This window comes from Aquarana catesbeiana, linkage group LG13, assembly GCF_042186555.1.
Source record: "Aquarana catesbeiana isolate 2022-GZ linkage group LG13, ASM4218655v1, whole genome shotgun sequence".
NCBI classification, from domain to species: domain Eukaryota; kingdom Metazoa; phylum Chordata; class Amphibia; order Anura; family Ranidae; genus Aquarana; species Aquarana catesbeiana.
This window is the reverse complement of record NC_133336.1, coordinates 229,218,109-229,238,199: the sequence shown is the minus strand read 5'-3', so window position 1 is coordinate 229,238,199 and position 20,091 is coordinate 229,218,109. Positions and strand designations below refer to the sequence as shown.

General features: G+C 40.3%; 1 protein-coding gene across 1 annotated transcript in view; it reads right to left on the bottom strand.

Annotated features, from left to right (window-relative positions):
• The window catches only part of LOC141116685 (high affinity immunoglobulin gamma Fc receptor I-like), a 64,036-nt gene that overhangs the window by 11,314 nt on the left and 32,631 nt on the right, over positions 1-20,091 (bottom strand). The window contains exons 3-4 of the mRNA XM_073609076.1: positions 5,183-5,473; positions 2,530-2,799 (exon numbers count right to left, since the gene is read on the bottom strand). Coding sequence (XP_073465177.1) covers positions 2,530-2,799; positions 5,183-5,473 — 561 coding nt within the window. The remainder of the gene's footprint in view (positions 1-2,529; positions 2,800-5,182; positions 5,474-20,091) is intronic.

Genomic DNA, 20,091 nt, shown 5'->3' with positions numbered 1-20,091 from the left:
CAATTGATTTTTTGGATTTACACCATGTGGAGGCTCCCTGTTTTTTCTTTTTTACATATCTTAAGCATGGCTCACTTACACTGGTAACGACGGTGATCACATAAACCACCTGGGCAGGCTCCCGGTCCCCCATCCAAGGAGGAGGTTCACCACCATATAAACCACACTTATACTGTCATCCATCTTATGACAGTTCAAGCTCGTTTGACTCACCGCCAATGGTCTGTGAGTCCACCGAAGTCGGTAAGAGTTTTTTATCCTCTGTTTGATTTGGATCACCACTGAGAAGATTATCACTACATCATCTGTGTTGCACTGGTTTTGCACCTTTGGGCTGATTTCGCCATTCCTGCAATATTTGTTGGACTAGTTTATTTTCATTACGAACTTGATTGGGAGATTGTGGGCACACTCCTGAATTAGAGTTGTGAAACTATTCAATATTAGCATCATATTTTTATTATTTATTTTTTCTCACTTTTTTTGGTTCACGGTTTAGGTCTCCTATCACAAGAGACTGTGTCACTCATGTTTAGGATGGTTTGCTATACATGAATACACATCACGATATTTTCACATTATACTTCAGTGTCTCATTCTCCCTATGTGGGAGAGACTTGAGGTTGTCATTTTCTATACACAGGTGTGAATTGTTTACAACAATTTTTTCATATACCGTATTTATCGGCGTATAACACGCACCGGCGTATAACACGCACCCCAAGTTTAGGAGAGAATTTTAAGGAAAAAAACTTTTAGGAGGGAAGTTTAAGGAAAAAAAAACTTACATTAAAATGCCCATCAATGTAGCTTCATCAGTGTTCATCTGCAGCCTTGTTAGTGTCATTGCAGCCTTTTCAGTGTCAGTGCAGCCTTGACCCAGTGTCCATTGCAGCCTTGTCAGTGCAGCTTTGCCCCAGTGCAGTCTTGTCAGTGCAGCCTTGTCAGTGCAGTCTTGTCAGTGCAGCTTTGCCCCAGTGCAGTCTTGTCAGTGCAGCTTTGCCCCAGTGCAGTCTTGTCAGTGCAGCTTTGGCCCAGTGCATCCTTGTCAGTGCAGCCTTGTCAGTGCAGCTTTGCCCCAGTGCAGCCTTGTCAGTGCAGCCTTGTCAGTGCAGCTTTGCCCCAGTGGTCAGTGCAGCATTGCCCCCAGTGTCCATGCTTGCCGCCGCCGCTGACATACACATAGCTGCATGTAGTTTTAAATATGGCGCTGCGGAGTTCGGAGGGACTCGGCAGAGCTGAACGAACGCCGCCGAGATACACATCGTCGAGTGTATTCGGCTCTTTCCGGCGCCGCTCACAGTCCCGCCCAGTCCCGCCCTATGATGGACATAACACAGGTCCAATGGCAGGATTGGGCGTGACTGTGAGCGGCACACAGAAAGAGCCGAATACACTCGACTATGTGTATCTCGGCTCCGAGCAGTCACTGTGATTTTGGCGGCGCTCGTTCAGCTCCGCCGAGTCCCTCTGAACTCCGCGGCACCATATTTAAAACGACACGCTATGTGAATGTCGGCGGCGATAGATCACAATTAGCAGGGATCGGCGTATAACACGCACCCACGATTTTCCCCTGATTTTAAGGGGGAAAAGTGCGTGTTATACGCCGATAAATACGGTATATGTCTTACTATTAGCGCTACACTTTCTATACTTATTTATTCTGCACAATTCTGTCCAATTGTAGTGTTGGCTGCTTTTTTAAATCTATGTGATTGGCGCTGTATTTTTTTTGATTACTTGATACCCTCAAATTAAAGCTGAAAGTCTGCAGTTAAAGCACATCTTGTTAGTTTCATTTCAAATCCATTGTGGTGGTGTATAGAGCCAAAAAGATTAGAATTGTGTCTCAGTATTTATGGACCTGACTGTAGTTGTATGTTTGATCTTAAAAACGACGGGATAATGGTGTTGTGGTAACTTGCCCAAATAAAAAAAAAAAATCATAATAATATTATTCTTGATATCACTAGAAAAAAAATCCTTTGTAAATTCGTTTGCAATAACTTCATCAGTATCACCAGCAAAGCAGCTTCATTATTATCCCATTAAAGAAGAAGAGAATTGTGCACTGCATTTCAAGATTTCATAATTTGCCGCTTCACGAATGTTAATTCTCCATTACGAACACTCGTTTACAAGACCGACCGCTTCCGGCTCGTCCTTGCTTCTGAGCATGCGTGTTTGTACTTTGGACTTTTGTCCGACGGACTTGTGTACACTAGCTCAGAAAATCCGACAGCACACATTTGTCTGCGGAAAATTTTAAAACCTGCCATCCAACATTTGTCTGCGGAAAGTCTGACAACAATTGTCCACACAGATGGATTTTCTGCCAACAGCCTGTCATCACACATTTCCCATCCGAAAATCCGATCGGGTGTACGAGGCTTTTCTAGCTGACAGCAGAAAATGTTGTCTCCGCCCCCATCCATCCAATAATAACATTGATCCCCATACTGAGCTCTTCATCCATCCCCAGATCCCTGAACTATCCCCAGGATGTGCCGTGTTATAGGGACTCACCTTTCACAGAGAGCAAGAATTCATGTGAGAACTCACGGTAATCAGACCTACTACGAGATGATATTTGTTTAGAACATTTATAATGTCCGGATGTGTTTAGATCCACTTTCTGAATACTGAACTCAGAGTCCGGGAATTGTGATTTTATCTCTTCATTATTCTTGTAAAATCTTGTTTGAAAGCCATTAAAATCTTTTAAATGATGGCATCTCAGAGTCAGGGGGTCTCCTTCATAAATGGCAGATGAAGGTCTCTGCAGGAGGACATAATCTGGAAAAAAATGTAAAAAAAAAAAACGGGAGTAAAGTACGGAGTGCAAAATATAAGGAAAAAATCGAAATATCCGAATAACAGCAGCCTGACTGATATAGATAAATCCTCCCGCTATCCCAATTATGCCAAAAATACAAGTAATAGACCAGCTGGAACTTCCTCCTACAGGCTAAAGCCCCGTACACAAAACCATGGATTTTTGTTCAAGGGATGTTGGCTCCAACTTATCTTGCATACACACGGTCACACAAATGTTAGCCAACAATTACGAATGTAGTGACGTACAAGACGTACGTGATATCTCCATTATGAATGCTAGTTTTACAAGACCGAGCGCTTCCGGCTCGTACTCGATTCCGAGCATGCGTGGACTTTTGTCCGATGGACTTGTGTACACACGATCGGAAAGTCCGACAACAAACACTTGTTGGCGGAAAATTTGAGAACCTGCTAGCCAACATTTGTTGGTGGAAAGTCCGGCCACAAATGTTTGATGGAGCGTACACACGGTCGGACTTTCCGCCAAGAAGTTCACATCCAACATTTGTTGTCGGAAAATCCGATTGTGTGTATGGAGCATAAGAAAAGGGGTAATGATCCTGGTAGTCACGCTGGCACTACTAGTACTTCTCACAATGGGGCAAACAGGACTGCGCAAGTATTCTCAACATTCTATGAAAAGGAAAGATAGGATTCCTTTGTAACATATTGTAGTATGGGTCTATATTCAGAATTCATTATAGTTATTGATTTACAAGAAACTTAGTAATAGTTTTATGTTGGTATATAAGTAGTCACTTCTGTCTATATACAACATGCTTAATGCATGAGACTTCTGTTTCATTATGCCATGGGAAGTTGGGAACCTTTGACCTTTTCTTTTCACCAGTTGTAGTATTTTTTTCCCTGCCATATATAACTGGGAGGCCGGGGATTGAATTTGAGTTTTGATTCAGGACTGAAGAAGAGAAAGTCTGAATCAAGTTGACTGTCGCCTCCAGGTATTTCATTTCTAATGAGATTGTGACTCCCCTGGATTGAAGGCTGTATTTATCTGTATTTTATCATCTGTAATACATCTTTAATCAAAGCTAAGTAAATCTCTTTTATTACTATACTACTTGTGTGTTGTTTGGGTAAATATAAATGAATAAATGTAACACGGAATTGAACCCCTTGTTACATATATCAGAAGTGAGGTTGAGTGAACAGGAATGATGACACAAACTGCTGCTCAAGTTTTCTCATGCAGACCGTGAAAAGTTTCTTTTCAGAAAAGAAGCCACCAGCATAGTTACAGTACATAGTTAGTCTGGTTGGAAAAAGACACAAGTCCATCTAGTTCAACCAACAAAAAAAACAAACAAAATATACAGTCCCCTATATACAATCCTATATCCACAGTTGATCCAGAGGAGAGGATTTTCCCTGGATCACCTTTACCTATAAATGTCAGTACCCAGTTATATTATGTACATTTAGGAAAGGATCCCGGCATTTTTTAAAGCAATCTACTGAGCTGGCCAGAACCACCTCTGGAGGGAGTCTATTCCACATTTTCACAGCTCTTACTGTGAAGAAACCTTTCCATATTTGGAGATGAAATCTTTTTTTCCTCCAGATGTAAAGAGTGCCCCCTTGTCCTCTGTGATGACCTTAAAGTGAATAACTCAACACCAAGTTCACTATATGAACCCCTTATATAATTATACATGGTGATCATATCACCCCCCCATGTATTTATACTTCGAGACCATGTCCCCCCTTATGTATTTATACATGGTGATCATACCCACCCTTATGTATTTATACATGGTGATCATATCCCCCCTTATGTATTTATACATGGTGATCATATTCCCCTTATGTATTTATACATAGTGATCATATCCCCCCTTATGTATTTATACATGGTGATCATATCCCCCCTTATGTATTTATACATGGTGATCATATCTCCCCTTATGGATTTATACATGGTGATCATATCCAAACTGCTAATGTCGTGTTTGGTGAGCATTGATTCTGAGCATGCGTGTTTGTAATTTCAACTTTTGTGTGACGGACTTGTGTACACACGATAGGAAAATCTGACAACAGACCATTGTCCGCCGAAAATTTACTAGCCTGCACTCCAACATTTGTTGGCGGAAAGTTGGACAACAATTGTCTGATGGAGCGTACTAACGGTCGAATTTTAGGCAAACGGTCTGTCATCACACAATCCCCTGCCGAAAATCCGATCGTGTGTACGAGGCTTTGCAGTCAATACCCAGCTTAATAGATTCCTCCATCCACACAATCAAGATAGATTGAGGAATTCCTCCAAGATCATACAGATATCATATAATGGAATTATGGAGATGAGGAGATAACTCACGGATTGTAACATTTAGAGTGACGGGATCGCTGATATCACTGGTATTGATCCGGCACTGGTAATCTCCTCCGTCCCACTCTGCTGAATATTTGATCTGAAGGATCTGTTCATCTCTGTGTATTGTTCTCCCATCTTTGTACCATTGATAGACCTGGGTAGATATCTTTGTACCATTGATAGCCTGTTCCTCTGGTACAGTAGACGTCACATTACATGTTAGAGTAACTTCATCACCTAGTAGTACATTCCCCCAGTTGGGTGTGAAGGTCACCTCCGGTCTGATGGCACCTCCTATAGAAGAGAGAGGAGATCACACATAACCACATCAATAGCACAATGTTCAATAATGACATTCTGAAGATGAGAGATTCTGTTTAAAAAGAATTAACATTCTATAAATAGAAGAAAAAATAACTCAGCGGTGAAGTAAATTCTGGAGGATGATAAACACCACACTCACACATTGAGTATGTTCCCTTTTGACCACTTCAGCTCTGGAAATTTTTACCCCCTTCATGACCAGGCCATTTTCTGCTATTCGGCACTGTGCTACATTAAATGGCAATTGCACGTTTATGCAACACTGTGCGCACATTACATTTTTTATCTTTTTTTTTTCACAGAAATGGAGCTATCTTTTGATGGTATTTGATCACCGCTGCGTTTTTTTGTTTTTTTTTGCAAAAGTTTTAAAAAAAGATTTTGAAAAAAAAATGTTTTTCTACTTTTTGTCATAATAAATATAAATAAAAATCAAATTTCGTCACACCTTTAGGCCAAAATGTATTCTGCTACATGTCTTTGATAAAGAAAAAAAAATCCCAATAAGTGTATATTGATTGGTTTGTGTGAAAGTTATAGAGTCCACAAACGATGAGATATATATTTGAAAATTGATCAGTCCTGATATACTGATGGCCGATCTCATTTCTTGAGACCCTAAAATCTCAGGACAGTACAGATCACCCTCCAAATGACCCCTTTTGGAAAGTAGACAGTCTCAGACATTTAGTAGGAAGCTTGGTGTGAGCTTTATGAAGTTGTAATTTTTTGTCACAACTTTTATTAAAATGAAGAAACGGAATATGCTATATATACAGTGGTACCTTGGATCACTGGAATAATTCGCTCCAGAAGAATGCTTGTAATCCAAAGCACTCGTATATCAAAGCGAGTTTCTCCATAGGAAATAATGGAAGCTCAGATAATCCATTTCAGTGGTACTGCTAGTGTATGCAGTACCACATGTAACCAGAGGTGCGGGGGTGCCGGAGACATTCAGAAACACTCGGAGAGCACTCAGAGTCGCTCAGATGCACTCAGAGAGGCTCGGAGACACTAGGGAACGGAGTGTTTCCGAGTATTTCCGAGCAACTCCGAATGGCTCTGAACAGCTCTGAGTGTCACCGGCGCCCCCGCACTTCTGGCCAAATGTGTTATTTGAAGAATAGTATAAATACCTAATATTCTTGTATCTCAAGGGCATTTCTAGATGAATAGCATTGATAGTCAGACTGACTTAAAAACAAAGTGTGAGTTTATTTTCACACAGTTGGCATCATAAATACAATGAAAAAAAGTATAACAGTTCAGTGTAGATAAAAATATATGAAATAGAATAAATAATTATAAAGCTGTAATAAGCTTATGAAAGCATGTGTGCTTCATGGCTGCTGCCTTCTGTCTCCATGCTGTCTTGTGTAACAAAAAAGGAGCAGGAAATGTTGTTCTTTGACTTCTGGGAGAATTCAGCTGTTCCAACGTGTCAAAGTGTCTTCATGTGAATATGTCTGTGTCATCTCTCCTAGTGGGTGGGTGTGTGTCTGTCTGACCTTCAATATCGAAGCGTTGGCTTTATATGTTACACGTGAACGTCATAACCTCACAAAAACTTAGAACCTTGTATAGCACACATTCATTTCTGCTAACTTCAGCAATATGCTATACAAAAGGAGATACTAACTCAGAGAGTCAAATATAGAGTTTGATTGACAATCCCACATGTAACACTTGTAGTAATGTGCTGATCATGTAATGTCATATAACCAAATATCTACTAATACTTACACATATTACCAACTTTAACTACATTAAGTAACTATACACTAATACTTATTAATATGACTGAGACTACACTAAACTAACTTAACAGGATATAAACAAATATGTATTATTCCTCTAACTACGTAAATACTGGTCTATTTTGGACCTCCCTTGACATTCTATACCAGATACCTTATATGTCATTCTCAAACTAACTACATACACCAGATACTTCTAGCAATACTCAGCTTTAGATGAGGATCTATTTTACTGAACATTTTCTAAAGGTCATTCACACATACTATATTTACTATGACTAATCATAAAACCAAATATGTTTTGCAAGCTTGCCATGAATATAATATAACACCTCCCTGAATTATGATTAATCATATTAAATTATTATTAATGCATTCAATTATCATTCATATCACATATACACATCCTTGTATCAAATGATCAGACACAATATTCCTCAGAATTGAAGCAGCTAGAAATAACTCTCCTTCTAAACGCTTTTCTCTTTACTTTTAACTCCTCTTAGATCTATCTATTCAAATTCTTAAAATAATCGTATAGATTTTAAAAATGTATAACAAAATGACTAATATCAATAATTAATAATAGTAATAATTAAAGTAATAAGTAAAGGATGTAACAATATATTTCCATATTTGTGCCCAAATAATAGTTTATGCAACTATGTTTCAAAAAAAGTAGAACGAGGTGGGACTTTAATTGTGCCTCAGAGGAGTATGAAAAAATAGAATGTAGATACTTTGATTATTGAAAAATATATAAACTTTATTCATCTGCCATAAGGCAGTACCTTCTAAGAATAAAAGACAGGTTAAAATAAATTACAGTCTTGGAGTTTGAAATTGGGGTGTGCAGGTCCCAGACAATTAGAAAAGATGTGGCTTACGCGTTTCGCGAACAGTTCCGCTTCGTCAGGGCCTTGAAAGTAGCACAATGGGATATCACATGAATTCTACAGATGAAGTATTAATAAACAATGCATGAGTGACATGATTTGCATAGACAAAATTGCAGATGAATAGAGAACAGGTATATTAATACATTTGTTTTACACGGATGTATATACATGTCATATCACATTAAACATTTGTTAATACAATCTATATGTTGTATTGTGAAGCATCTAACATATACATACAGTTACATTCTATAGTTATTAAAGTGCAGCGGTGTTTTCATATGCAGGGAGGGTTCAAATAAGGGTGCTCAACTGAATAGAAATTACACCCTTTCCTTATTCCTTCACACACATTGCTTTCTTCCCCTTCACTATTCCCTTTCCTCCCACTCCCCTTTCCATATTCAGTTTACATGGTTCACCAGATTCCTCCATCTGCACACAGGGGCCCCCTTTTTCTATTTTTCATCCGTTGAGGTGGGGTGGAGTGTCCCCACGGACTCCAAGGCCTACCAACGTCCCACTGAGCCGGAGTCCTCCAATTACAGTCTTCGAGTGAGTTGAAATGTATGTATTTAAATTAAACTGCCTATATCGATACATATAGAAAATTCAACCCTCATATGTAGACTTTTTCATATTTATTTTAATTTCTATTCAATTGAACACCCTTATTTGAACCCTCCCTGCATATGAAAACACCGCTGCACTTTAATAACTATACAATGTAACTGTATGTATATGTTAGCTGCTTTACAACACAACATATAGATTAATATGTATTAACAAATGTTTAATGTGATATGACATGTATATACAGCCGTGTTAAACAAATGTATTAATATACCTTTTTTTTATTCATCTGCAATTTTGTCTATGCAAATCATGTCACTCATGCATTATTTATTAATACTGTATCTATAGAATTCATGTGATATCCCACTGTGCTACTTTCAAGGCCCTGTTGAAGCGGAACTGTCCGCGAAACACATAGGCCCCATCTTTTTTAATTGACTGGGACCTGCACACCCCGATTTCAAACTCCAAGACTGTAATTTATTTTAACCTGTCTTTTATTCTTAGAAGGTTTTGCCTTATGGCAGATTAATAAAGTTTAAATATTTTTCAATAATCAAAGTATCTGTATTCTATTTTTTCATACTCCTCTGAGGCACATTTAAAGTCCCACCCCGTTCTACTTTTTTTGAAACATAGTTGCATATTCTTAGGGGATGGTGCCTCTGTAGAAGTATTTGTGATTCCACGTCCACCCCAACCCCTACACACAAATAATATTTCAGCTCTTTGGAAATATACATTACACTCTAAAACTTGTCATAACTTTCCATTGTTCTTTTAAGAGTGATATGTTTCTTAAGTTATGAACAAAAGTTGTTCTGTTAACTAGAATGATTGTGCAGTTGTAACCTAAAAATATTCAATATATGAATAAGATAAAACAAATAAAAATAATAATGATAATCCTAACTTAATATGAACATTAATATCAGAATAATTGGATAATCAAAAATGTATATGTGGACAAATGCTTCAGTCCTAAATGATTTATCTATAATAGATAGATAAAGTTTCATTTTTTGCTTCATGACATGTTTTGTAAACTTTCTTCTTCAAGTTCTGTTAGGTTAGAAAAACCTTGCTGAACAAGATAAAATAGTCAAAAATATGAAGTATAAATCTTTTGTCCAATATTCTTCCCAAAAGTATCTCTTCTTTAACTTTGAATTCCCTGATATTCTGTTTGCTCTTTATTGGAGCTTGTTATCCACCATATTTATTTGATTTTAGATGCCATTTCTGTAAAAGAGATGCAGTATCATTACTTAAGCAAAAAATATTTACATTAATTCTTGTACCTTTTTTTTTTTTCAAGAAATGTTTAAACATTATGGGACAATAGCTTTGTGAATTTGTGAAACTATATGTGAAATAACACTATCTTACATTTTCCTTCAAAGAGAACTTCTGTATGACAATGTACTGTCCTTATCTTGTCTAAGATGGCCTAAACTATAAAACATATGTACTGTGAAGATTAGGTATGACAGGACGCAACACCTCCTTTTGGTCATGTTACAAATCCCTGTTTTCACAAACAAAGAAAGGTTTTGTGAGATGACAATGGACTATGCCTTTGTTCTCATCGCTAAAAGATTACAAATATGTGTAACTGTATTCTGTGTTGAAGCTCTTATTCTAGTGTTAGACTGTTCTGCAGTAACAAGTACTGGTTCAATGCCCTTCTCAGTTCTTATGCTGGAAACCTGAGATAAAGACTTCTCAGATACAGCTGTATAAACATGTGCTGGTGTACTTTCCTGAAGATGTCTTCCTTTTACATCTGAATGTGCTTGGATGATAAAGCTCTGAACCATAGAGGATATGTTTTCCGACATTCTCTGAAACTATCTTCCTCAAAAATACCTTTTAGTGAGCAGTCAGGTGTTTGAATGATTTTGTTTGATTTCACTATGCTCTCTGTAGCTTTAATTGCATAGTAAACACTTAGCAGTTGCTTTACACCTGACACAAAAGTTTTTTCCAAAAATGATAAATCTCTGGAGAAATAGGCAATTCTTTTCTCCTTACCTTTTTGTAATTGAGAAAACGTTACTGAGATGGCCTTCTTAGATACATGAGTTTTCAAAACAAAAGATGCTTCAGAACAAACCTCTATTGTACTTAATGCTGCAGCATTCTGCAAATCTTTTTTCAACACTTTAAACGCATTTTTCTCATTTGGGCCCCATTGGTCAACTATATTACCTTTATTCCTCAAACGATTATGAGTTGTTGGAGTTGGGATTTCAGTGATATCTCTAACTGTTTCTTGCAACAATTGTCTCTTTCCTTGACTAATTTGCATGTGAAGGTATTTCACTTGACTTTTCATCGGCTGAACTTTTGCCGTGTTTAATTTTAGACCTTCAGCTTGTAACCTCATAAACAACTCAGACAAAAGAGCCATATGTTCATCGATATTCTGAGTACTCCGCAGAATCGTATTCCGTATTCGTATGCTGACAAATACAGTCTGGCCTAGAAAATTTTGAAAGTATTTTTGCTTTAGTTTCATGAACTACACCATCACCAATACCTAGGCCAGGTATTAATTGAGTGAACGTATAAGTCTCTTCTCTGAATGTGAACGCAAGTTTGCATTGACAAGTTTTAGTTAAAGGGATGGACAAATGACTATTAGAGATTTCTAGTACAGAGAACACTTTGTACTCAGCATTCAAATTTAACTTTATGTTAGATTTATCAGGAAGAACTGGGTTGTTTGTGATGTGTTTATTCAATGTCCTTAAGTCAACTAATAAAGAATATGAATTATCAGCTTTTTTGATAGGCCAAATACAGTTATTTACCACTGATTTAGCTTTCTTTACAATTCCAAGTTGTACAAACTCTTGAATAATGGCAGAAAGTGGACCAATTGATTCTAGTGGTAACTCATACTGATTAAGGGGTTCTGGATCTTTTCCCTCAATATTTAATTCTGTATTTTTCAAAGTTCCAAAGTCATTTTTGAACTTTGACCACAAACTTGGAAAGCATTGTACCACTTCTTTTGAAGCACAATTACCATCAATATCAGGCCACTTTTTTTCTGTAGACATATTGGTAATGGAACCAACATTACTGTATACAGAGGGATCAATAAACACTGATTTGGGCCATAGATGGATTTTTACAAATACTTTTATTAGCCAAATCAATCACCCACTTTTGTTTATTTATAACATCAATGCCAAGTATATTCTCTGCATCGTGACAGACCCAAATGTTAATATTAGTTTTCACTAATCCAGGTACTTCAAATGTTACATCAGATACCTGTCTAGCAGTGGAATTACCTGTATTATTAAAACCCACTATATTACACATAGGAGAATTAGGTTTCACAGGTATGTTTTCTTTGGTAAGGCTAATCCCAGATCCACTGTCAATGAGACAATTAATATTTTTACCATTCAGCAAACCTTGTATATATGGTCTACCATTCTCATCCAATATAATTGGTGCTACATATTGTAATGGCAGAGAAATTGAATCTCAATGTGATTCTATTTTTGGCAATGGCAATAAACCCTCTCTTTCAGTGACAGCTCCTTTCGCCATGTTGTCTGAACTGCTGTTAACAGTCAAATTACTGATCTGATTGACTTCAGTGGCATAATGCCTCATACACACGGTCGGATTTTCTGATGGAAAACGTCCGATCGGAGCGTGTTGTCGGAAATTCCGACCGTGTGTGGGCTCTATCGGATTTTCCGACACACAAAGTTGGAGAGCAGGAGATAAAATTTTCCGACAACAAAATCCGTTGTCGGAAATTCCGATCGTGTGTACACAAATTCGACGGACAAAGTGCCACGCATGCTCAGAATAAATAAAGAGATGAAAGCTATTGGCCACTGCCCCGTTTATAGTCCCGACGTACATGTTTTACGTCACCGCGTTTAAAATGATCGGATTTTCTGACAACTTTGTGTGACCGTGTGTATGCAAGACAAGTTTGAGCCAACATCCGTCGGAAAAAATCCTAGGATTTTGTTGTCGGAATGTCCGAACAAAGTCCGACCGTGTGTACGGGGCATTAGGCAATTCAGTCAAAATCTGTGGAGGCTAGTGCTCAAAATTTTTGGGGGGGCACAAACAAACTGAAAAATTCAGAAAAATACTTAAAAAAAATATCATTTGCAGCCTCACTGTGCCTATCAAATTCAGCCACTTCACCCATCAAATTCAGCCACTTTGCCCAGCAAATGCAGCCACTGTGCCCATCAAATGCAGCCCCTGTACCCAGCATATGCAGTCACTGTGCCCAGAATGTGCAGCCACTGTGCCCACCAAATACCGTCACTGTGCCCATCATGTGCAGCCACTGTGCTCACCAAATATAGCCACTGTGCCCATCATGTGCAGCCACTGTGCCCACCAAATACAGCCACTGTGCCCATCATGTGCAGCCACTGTGCCCACCAAATACAACCACTGTGCCTATCATGTGCAGCCACACTGTTTCTATACCATTCAAATTTTGACGTTCCTGTGCTATGGCTACTGAAGTTGGGTCAAGGTATTCACATTTTTTTATGAAAGCCATTTTCAAACCCGGCTCATAGTCATTATCTACTCCAAATATAATTTCATAAACCTTGCAAAATTTTATTTTAAACTCAAATGGATCTTCTTCTGCAGTAGTCTGTAATAGAACTAACATTTCTATGGTCGGTATTTGCTCATCGGTCATACATAGCAATAATTGTCACAGTCTATCTGTCACGTCATTTTGTTTTTCCTGACCTTCGTCATAAATAACAGGTGAATTAATTTGTTTAGCTAAATTAACAGGAACCCACAACTGAAATATTTAATTGCGTTGATCATTTCACAGATTAAAACGATCCGCAAACATTTCAAATAAGTCCCAAATACAGTTGCCCCAAAGTCATGAATAGGAAAGTCTTTTAAAACTTTCATAAGTTGGTCATGTATTTACAACTTTAGTTTTGCAGTTCTACATTAGGGATGAGCTTCGTGTTCGAGTCGAACCCATGTTGGACTCGAACATCGGCTGTTCGATCGTTCGTCGAATTGCGAACGATATGGGCCGTTCGCACCAAATTCGTGTGGCGCGTCACGGCCCATAATTCACTGCGGCATCGCAGTGCATTGCTGGCTGATGATTGGCCAAGCATGCACTATGACCTGCATGCTTGGCCAATCACAACGCCGCCTGAACAGAGAGCCATAATTGGCCAAAGCCAAGGAGGCTTTGGCCAATTATGGCTCAGGGGATTTAGTACACGCCCCACACTATATAAGGCCGCCTACACGGCGGCCCTGTGTAGTGTGTGTTCCGGCGTTCATTGGGAGAGAGAGAGAGACAGACAGTGACATTTGATTTGAGTTAGATAGATTAGGCAGAACAGTCAGTCAGTTAGCTGCACTTACAGTGTATTGTGTATATATATGCATCCCAGGTGTTTCATATATATATATATATATATATACACTGTATTCAGTTTAGCTAGATCCGTTCTTGTTATCTTCCTACTGACAGGCAGGCTTGTCTTGTTACAGTATTTACAGCTACCTGAAGAAAATTACTGGTGTTCCTTTGATCCTATTAGTACCACAGTCAGGCAGCTAGACTATTTACAGTTAGTGCAGTGCGTCCTGCTCACAGTGTTCAGCTAGATCCGTTCCTGTTATCTTCTTACTGACAGGCAGGCTTGTCTTGTTACAGTATATACAGCTACCTGAAGAAAATTACTGGTGTTCTTTTGATCCTATTAGTACCACAGTCAGGCAGCTAGACTATTTACAGTTAGTGCAGTGCGTCCTGCTCACAGTGTTCAGCTAAACCTACAAGTTAGTGGGGTGCGTCCTGCTCACAGTGTTCAGCTAAACCTACAAGTTAGTGGGGTGCGTCCTGCTCACAGTGTTCAGTTAAACCTACAAGTTAGTGTGGTGCGTCCACCTCACAGTGTTCAGCTAAACCTACAAGTTAGTGTGGTGCGTCCACCTCACAGTGTTCAGCTAAACCTACAAGTTAGTGGGGTGCGTCCTGCTCACAGTGTTCAGCTAAACCTACAAGTTAGTGGGGTGCGTCCACCTCACAGTGTTCAGCTAAAGCTACCTGTAGAAGGTTGGTGGTGTTCTCATACTACAGGCAGGCAGTTGATTTTGCTAGCTGCAGTATCAGTACATATATATTATATATATATATATATATATATATATATATATATATATATATATCCCAGCTTAGTGCAGCTACAGGCCATTAGTATGTCTGGAAGGCCAAGAAGGAGAGGCAGACAGTCACAAGCCAATAAGAGAGGGCAAGCAGGCTCTGTGTCTAGCGCTGGTCATGGAGACGGTGCATCCTCATCAGCATGTGGCCGTGGGACACGCTTGGGCTTTTTTTCGGCAGCTGGCCGTGTTGAGCCACAACATGCGGAAGACTTGGTCGAGTGGATGACCAAGCCGTCCTCATCCTCCTCATCCTCTCTCACCCATGCCCAGGGTACTTTGTCTGGCAAAGCAGCGGCCTCTTCCCTCGGCTCAATGTCATCAGTGACTCCTTCCCTAGCCCCACCATGTCCTCCTGAGGAGTCCCTCGAACTGTTTGACCACAGTGTTGGGCACATGCTCCAGGAGGATGCCCAGCGTTTGGAAGGCTCTGATGATGATACTGAGCTCGATGAAGGCAGTAACATGAGCGCAGACAGAGGGGGTGCCCAAGAAGGACAGCAATCTGGCAGTCATGCTCCCCCTGCTGCAGCATACTGCCAGGTTTGCTCCAGTGATGAGGAGGGAGGGGATGATGAGGTCACTGACTCAACGTGGGTGCCTGATAGGAGAGAGGAGGAGGAGGAGGAGGAGGCGGCACATCACCAATGAGGCAGGATGCCCTCCAGGGGCCAGCCTAAGGGCAGCACATTGACTGCATCACACCCCAAAGCTCCACATGTGCAGGGCGCTGCAGTCTCGGGCTCGTTATTCAAAAAGTTCTTTGGTGTGGGCCTTTTTTGAGACGAGTGCATCAGATCGCACCGCTGCTATTTGCAACATATGTCTCAAGCGTATCTCGCGTGGCCAAAACATCTCCCGCTTGGGTACCACATGCTTGACCAGACATATGTTGACCTGCCATGCAGTTCGTTGGCAAGCGTATCTAAAAGACCCACACCAAAGAACAAAGAGGACCTCTCTTTGCTCCTCATCAGCTGAGATCTCCAACCCCACTATACCTTCAGTCCTCTCTGAGACCTGCACTGAGAGGAATGAAGGTGTAGAATTAGGTGTGTCACAGCCAAGTACTTGTGGGCAATCTGCTTTTGGTACACCGACGTCAGATTGTACCAGGCAAATTACCCTGCCCCAGCTGCTGCACCGCCGAAAGAAGTTTGCTCCCAGCCATCCACATGCGCAGCGGTTGAATGCTAGCTTGGCAAAATTGCTAGCACTTCAACTGCTGCCTTTTCAGTTGGTAGACTCTGCCCCCTTCCGTGAGTTTGTGGAATGTGCGGTTCCTCAGTGGCAGGTACCTAAACACCACTTTTTCTCACAGAAGGCGATTCCGGCTCTCTACCGGCATGTGGAAGGCAATGTCCATGCCTCGCTGGACAGGGCGGTCAGCGGTAAGGTGCATATTACCGCTGACTCATGGTCCAGCAAAATGTACCCGTTCAAAATGACAAACAGATTCTACTTAACAACAAACCTACAGTCCCTGTCTTGTTTGCACTGCCTGTATACTGCTGTTCAGAGTATATAGAGCCTTGTGGCCCCACACCTTTCCTTATTTTAATTTGGGTGCGGGGTTCCCCTTAATATCCATACAAGACCCAAAGGGCCTGGTAATGGACTGGGGGGTACCCATGCCGTTTGTCTCACTGATTTTCATCCATATTGCCAGGACCCGACATTACATTAAACCCGCAAGCAGTTTTAAATGAGATTTTTTCCTTTAAAAATGACATTTGGTGCAGGGACTGTTCTAAACACGGGAAACACGCGCCACTTTACAGGCATACTATAGACACCCCCCAGGTACGATATTTAAAGGAATATTTCACTTTTTTTTTTTTACTTTAACCATCATTAAAATCACTGCTCCCGAAAAAACGTCCGTTTTTAAAAGTTTTTTTTGCATTGATACATGTCCCCTGGGGTAGGACCCGGGTCCCCAAATCCTTTTAAGGACAATACCATGCAAATTAGCCTTTAAAATGAGCACTTTTAAATTCGAACGTTCAAGTCCCATAGACGTCAATGGGGTTCTAACGTTCGTGCGAATTTTCGGTCCGTTCGCAGGTTCTGGTGCGAACCGAACCGGGGGATGTTCGGCTCATCCCTATTCTACATAATACGTTATGTTTCATTTCTATTTCATCAGTAGCATCAACATTCTCTATTTCTGAACTTTCTGGAATATAAGACGGTTGTGGCTTAAATTTGGATTCTGTCTTTTTGACATCTGTTGAAATTACAGCAATCTGTCTGTCATTTTGTAACTCTGGCAAAATATTTTTTTTAGATTCTAATTGTTCTTCAAGATTCTCTATGCAATTACAAAATATCTCACAGTTTGGACAACTAAGAGAATCTTGGGACACATTTTCATGTATTCCTGTGTTCTGTACATTGTTAATCTCCGTCTGATTTAGTGTACACGCATTTATGGCAGGTAAAATATTAATAATCATCTTATTAAATATTCTTACTGATTTTAACACATTATTTATCTTTTTCCGTAATTTGTGCACAGTAAATCTGGTTTTGTCAATCTGTGTATTAGCCTGTAAACATTCATTGTACATATATACCCATAGGCGACTATCATTTGGATAAAAAGACACTTCAATAATTTCCATAACTTTTACTCACTGTATTTAGAAGAATTTCTCATCTTCAACCGTCTGTTACTGGACTGTTGTCCACATCTGATGCAACACAAACGCCTCTCGGTTGATAGGATCAAGACCGTCTTTTTCTCGAGACTTGAATGTTCGCAAAACTGCGCTAATCTCTCCTCCCTCAGCAAGGATCGAGATTTTGGTAAAAATGGAGAAATTACGCCAGTGTCTGACTCGCCAAATGAAGAATAAGAACAATATCTAATATTCTTGTATCTCAAGGGCATTTCTAGATGAATAGCATTGATAGTCATACTGACTTAAAAACAAAGTGTGTCAAACAGTTGGCATCATGAATACAATGAAAAAAAGTATAAGAGTTCAGTGTAGGTAAAAATATATGAAATAGAATAAATAGTTATAAAGCTGTAATAAGCTTATGAAAGCATGTGTGCTTCATGGCTGCTGCCTTCTTTCTCCATGCTGTCTTGTGTAACCAAAAAGAAGCAGGAAATTACGTTCTTAGACTTCTGGGAGAATTCAGCTGTTCCAACTTGTCGAAGTGTCTTCGTGTGTCCACTTTCACCGGGTTGTTTGCCCTAATGATGGAGTCGATTGCTGCTGCCTTACGTGCCTCTTCTCTAGTGAAAGGTATTACAGTGGGCAATTTGGTGGAGAAGATGGCTCTATACGCAGACTATGTGGTCCTATTAGATGACCCCGCCACAGTTCTGCCCCAGGCCCTGTCCATTTTAGATCATATTTCTACCTTCTTGGGGTTGCGTGTAAATTGGCACAAATCCACAAATCCACAATTCTCCCCCTAGGCAACGATGTATGCCATGCTGCACTCGCCTCCACACCTCTTCAGAAGGTGTCTAGAGTCAAGTACTTAGGACTCACCATAACCAACTCAGCCTCAGACTACTTCCGGCTAAACGTGGCGCCTGTCATATCAATCTTTAAGCAAAAAATGGGCGCCTGTGGAATTTGCCTCTCACCTTGATAGTAAGAGTGAACCTAATTAAAATGAAACTGTTGCCCTTACAGCTACATACATTAAGAAATTCTCCTGTATGGATCCCCAAATCAGTCTTTAGGTTGATTCATGGTTTGGTGTCTGAATTCTTATGGCAAGGGAAGGTAGCTAGACTGAAACTTGGGGTGTTACGACAATCCTGGAAGGAGGGGGGCCTAGCCGTGCCAAATTTTTAGTATTAGTAGTAAGTATTTTCTGGTAGGACAGTTAGTGATGGTTAGTAGGTGGCTCACTGGCCGGTATGATGATGCTGCAGTTGCTCTAGAGGCGGCGGTGGTGGGTTCCTATGAAGCTCTGGCCCATTTGGTTTTTCGAGGACCCAGATCACCTTATGATTTAACCACATCCATGTGGTTAGTTCTCCATGCCTGGATAGTTGCTCAGGGTGAGGAATTTGGGGGCCCCTTTCTGCCCTCGCCTCATGCTCCTCTGTGGAGGAATCTCAATCTGCCCCAATTTTTCGTCTTTGAAGATCCAGTGGTCTGGACCAAATTTGGGATTAAAAGGCTTAGTGATGTCTCCACAGATGAGCGACTGAAAACCTTTGACGAACTGAAGTCTCTCTACCACTTACCAAACACCCATTTTTTCTGCTATATACAGTTAAGACATGCATACCAGAAGCAATTTAAACAGGTCACCGCTCCCTTTTTGGAGTCTGTCATAGAATCCATGTTGAGGGATGATGACCTTCAAAAACCCTTATCTAACATTTATAAATCCCTCTTTCCTGAGACTAATCGCTTGTTAGCTAGGTGTAAATCTAAGTAGGAGTTGATGGTTCCTGATCTGGATGCGGAGGACTGGGAGGATGTCTGGGATGCACCCTTTACCAGGCTAATCTCAGCTCGCGACCAGCTGATACACTATAAATGTCTGCATAGGGTGTACCTGACCCCAGCGAAGATAGCCAGAATTTATAATTCAGTGGCTTCTACTTGCTGGCGATGTTCCACAAGTGGAGATGATTTTATGCATATCTTCTGGGATTGTCCTGGTATTCAGAACTATTGGAGGGCGGTTCTGCAGTGTGTGCAGCAGGTGACCACCATCCCTTTAAATCCTTCTGTAAAACACTGCCTGCTCAGACGGTAGACGACCTGGCCCCTACTACGGCTATACGAACCCTACTCACCGTATTATTTTTCCATGCTAGGAAATGCATAGTCTTGTCTTGGAGGGGTACTACGCCCCCATCAGTAGAGTCCTGGAAGGCTTCTGTGAATAAGAATCTGCAATTTTACAAAGCTACATATTTGAACAGGGGGGCGCTTCTTAAATTTGATAAGATCTGGGGGGGGTGGATGGCCTCACCTCTCACTGTAACAGATTGAATTGTATAATTGTTTGAAGTTATCCTTTCTCCCTTACTAGTAGGTGAGATATGCATATTATCCCTCAAGGAGCGGATATGTGGTTCTCCTGTGTTAAAAGTATTGTGGGTTTGATACCTTGTATCCTCTTGATGGAACGGGTGGAGGGGGTTTGTTTT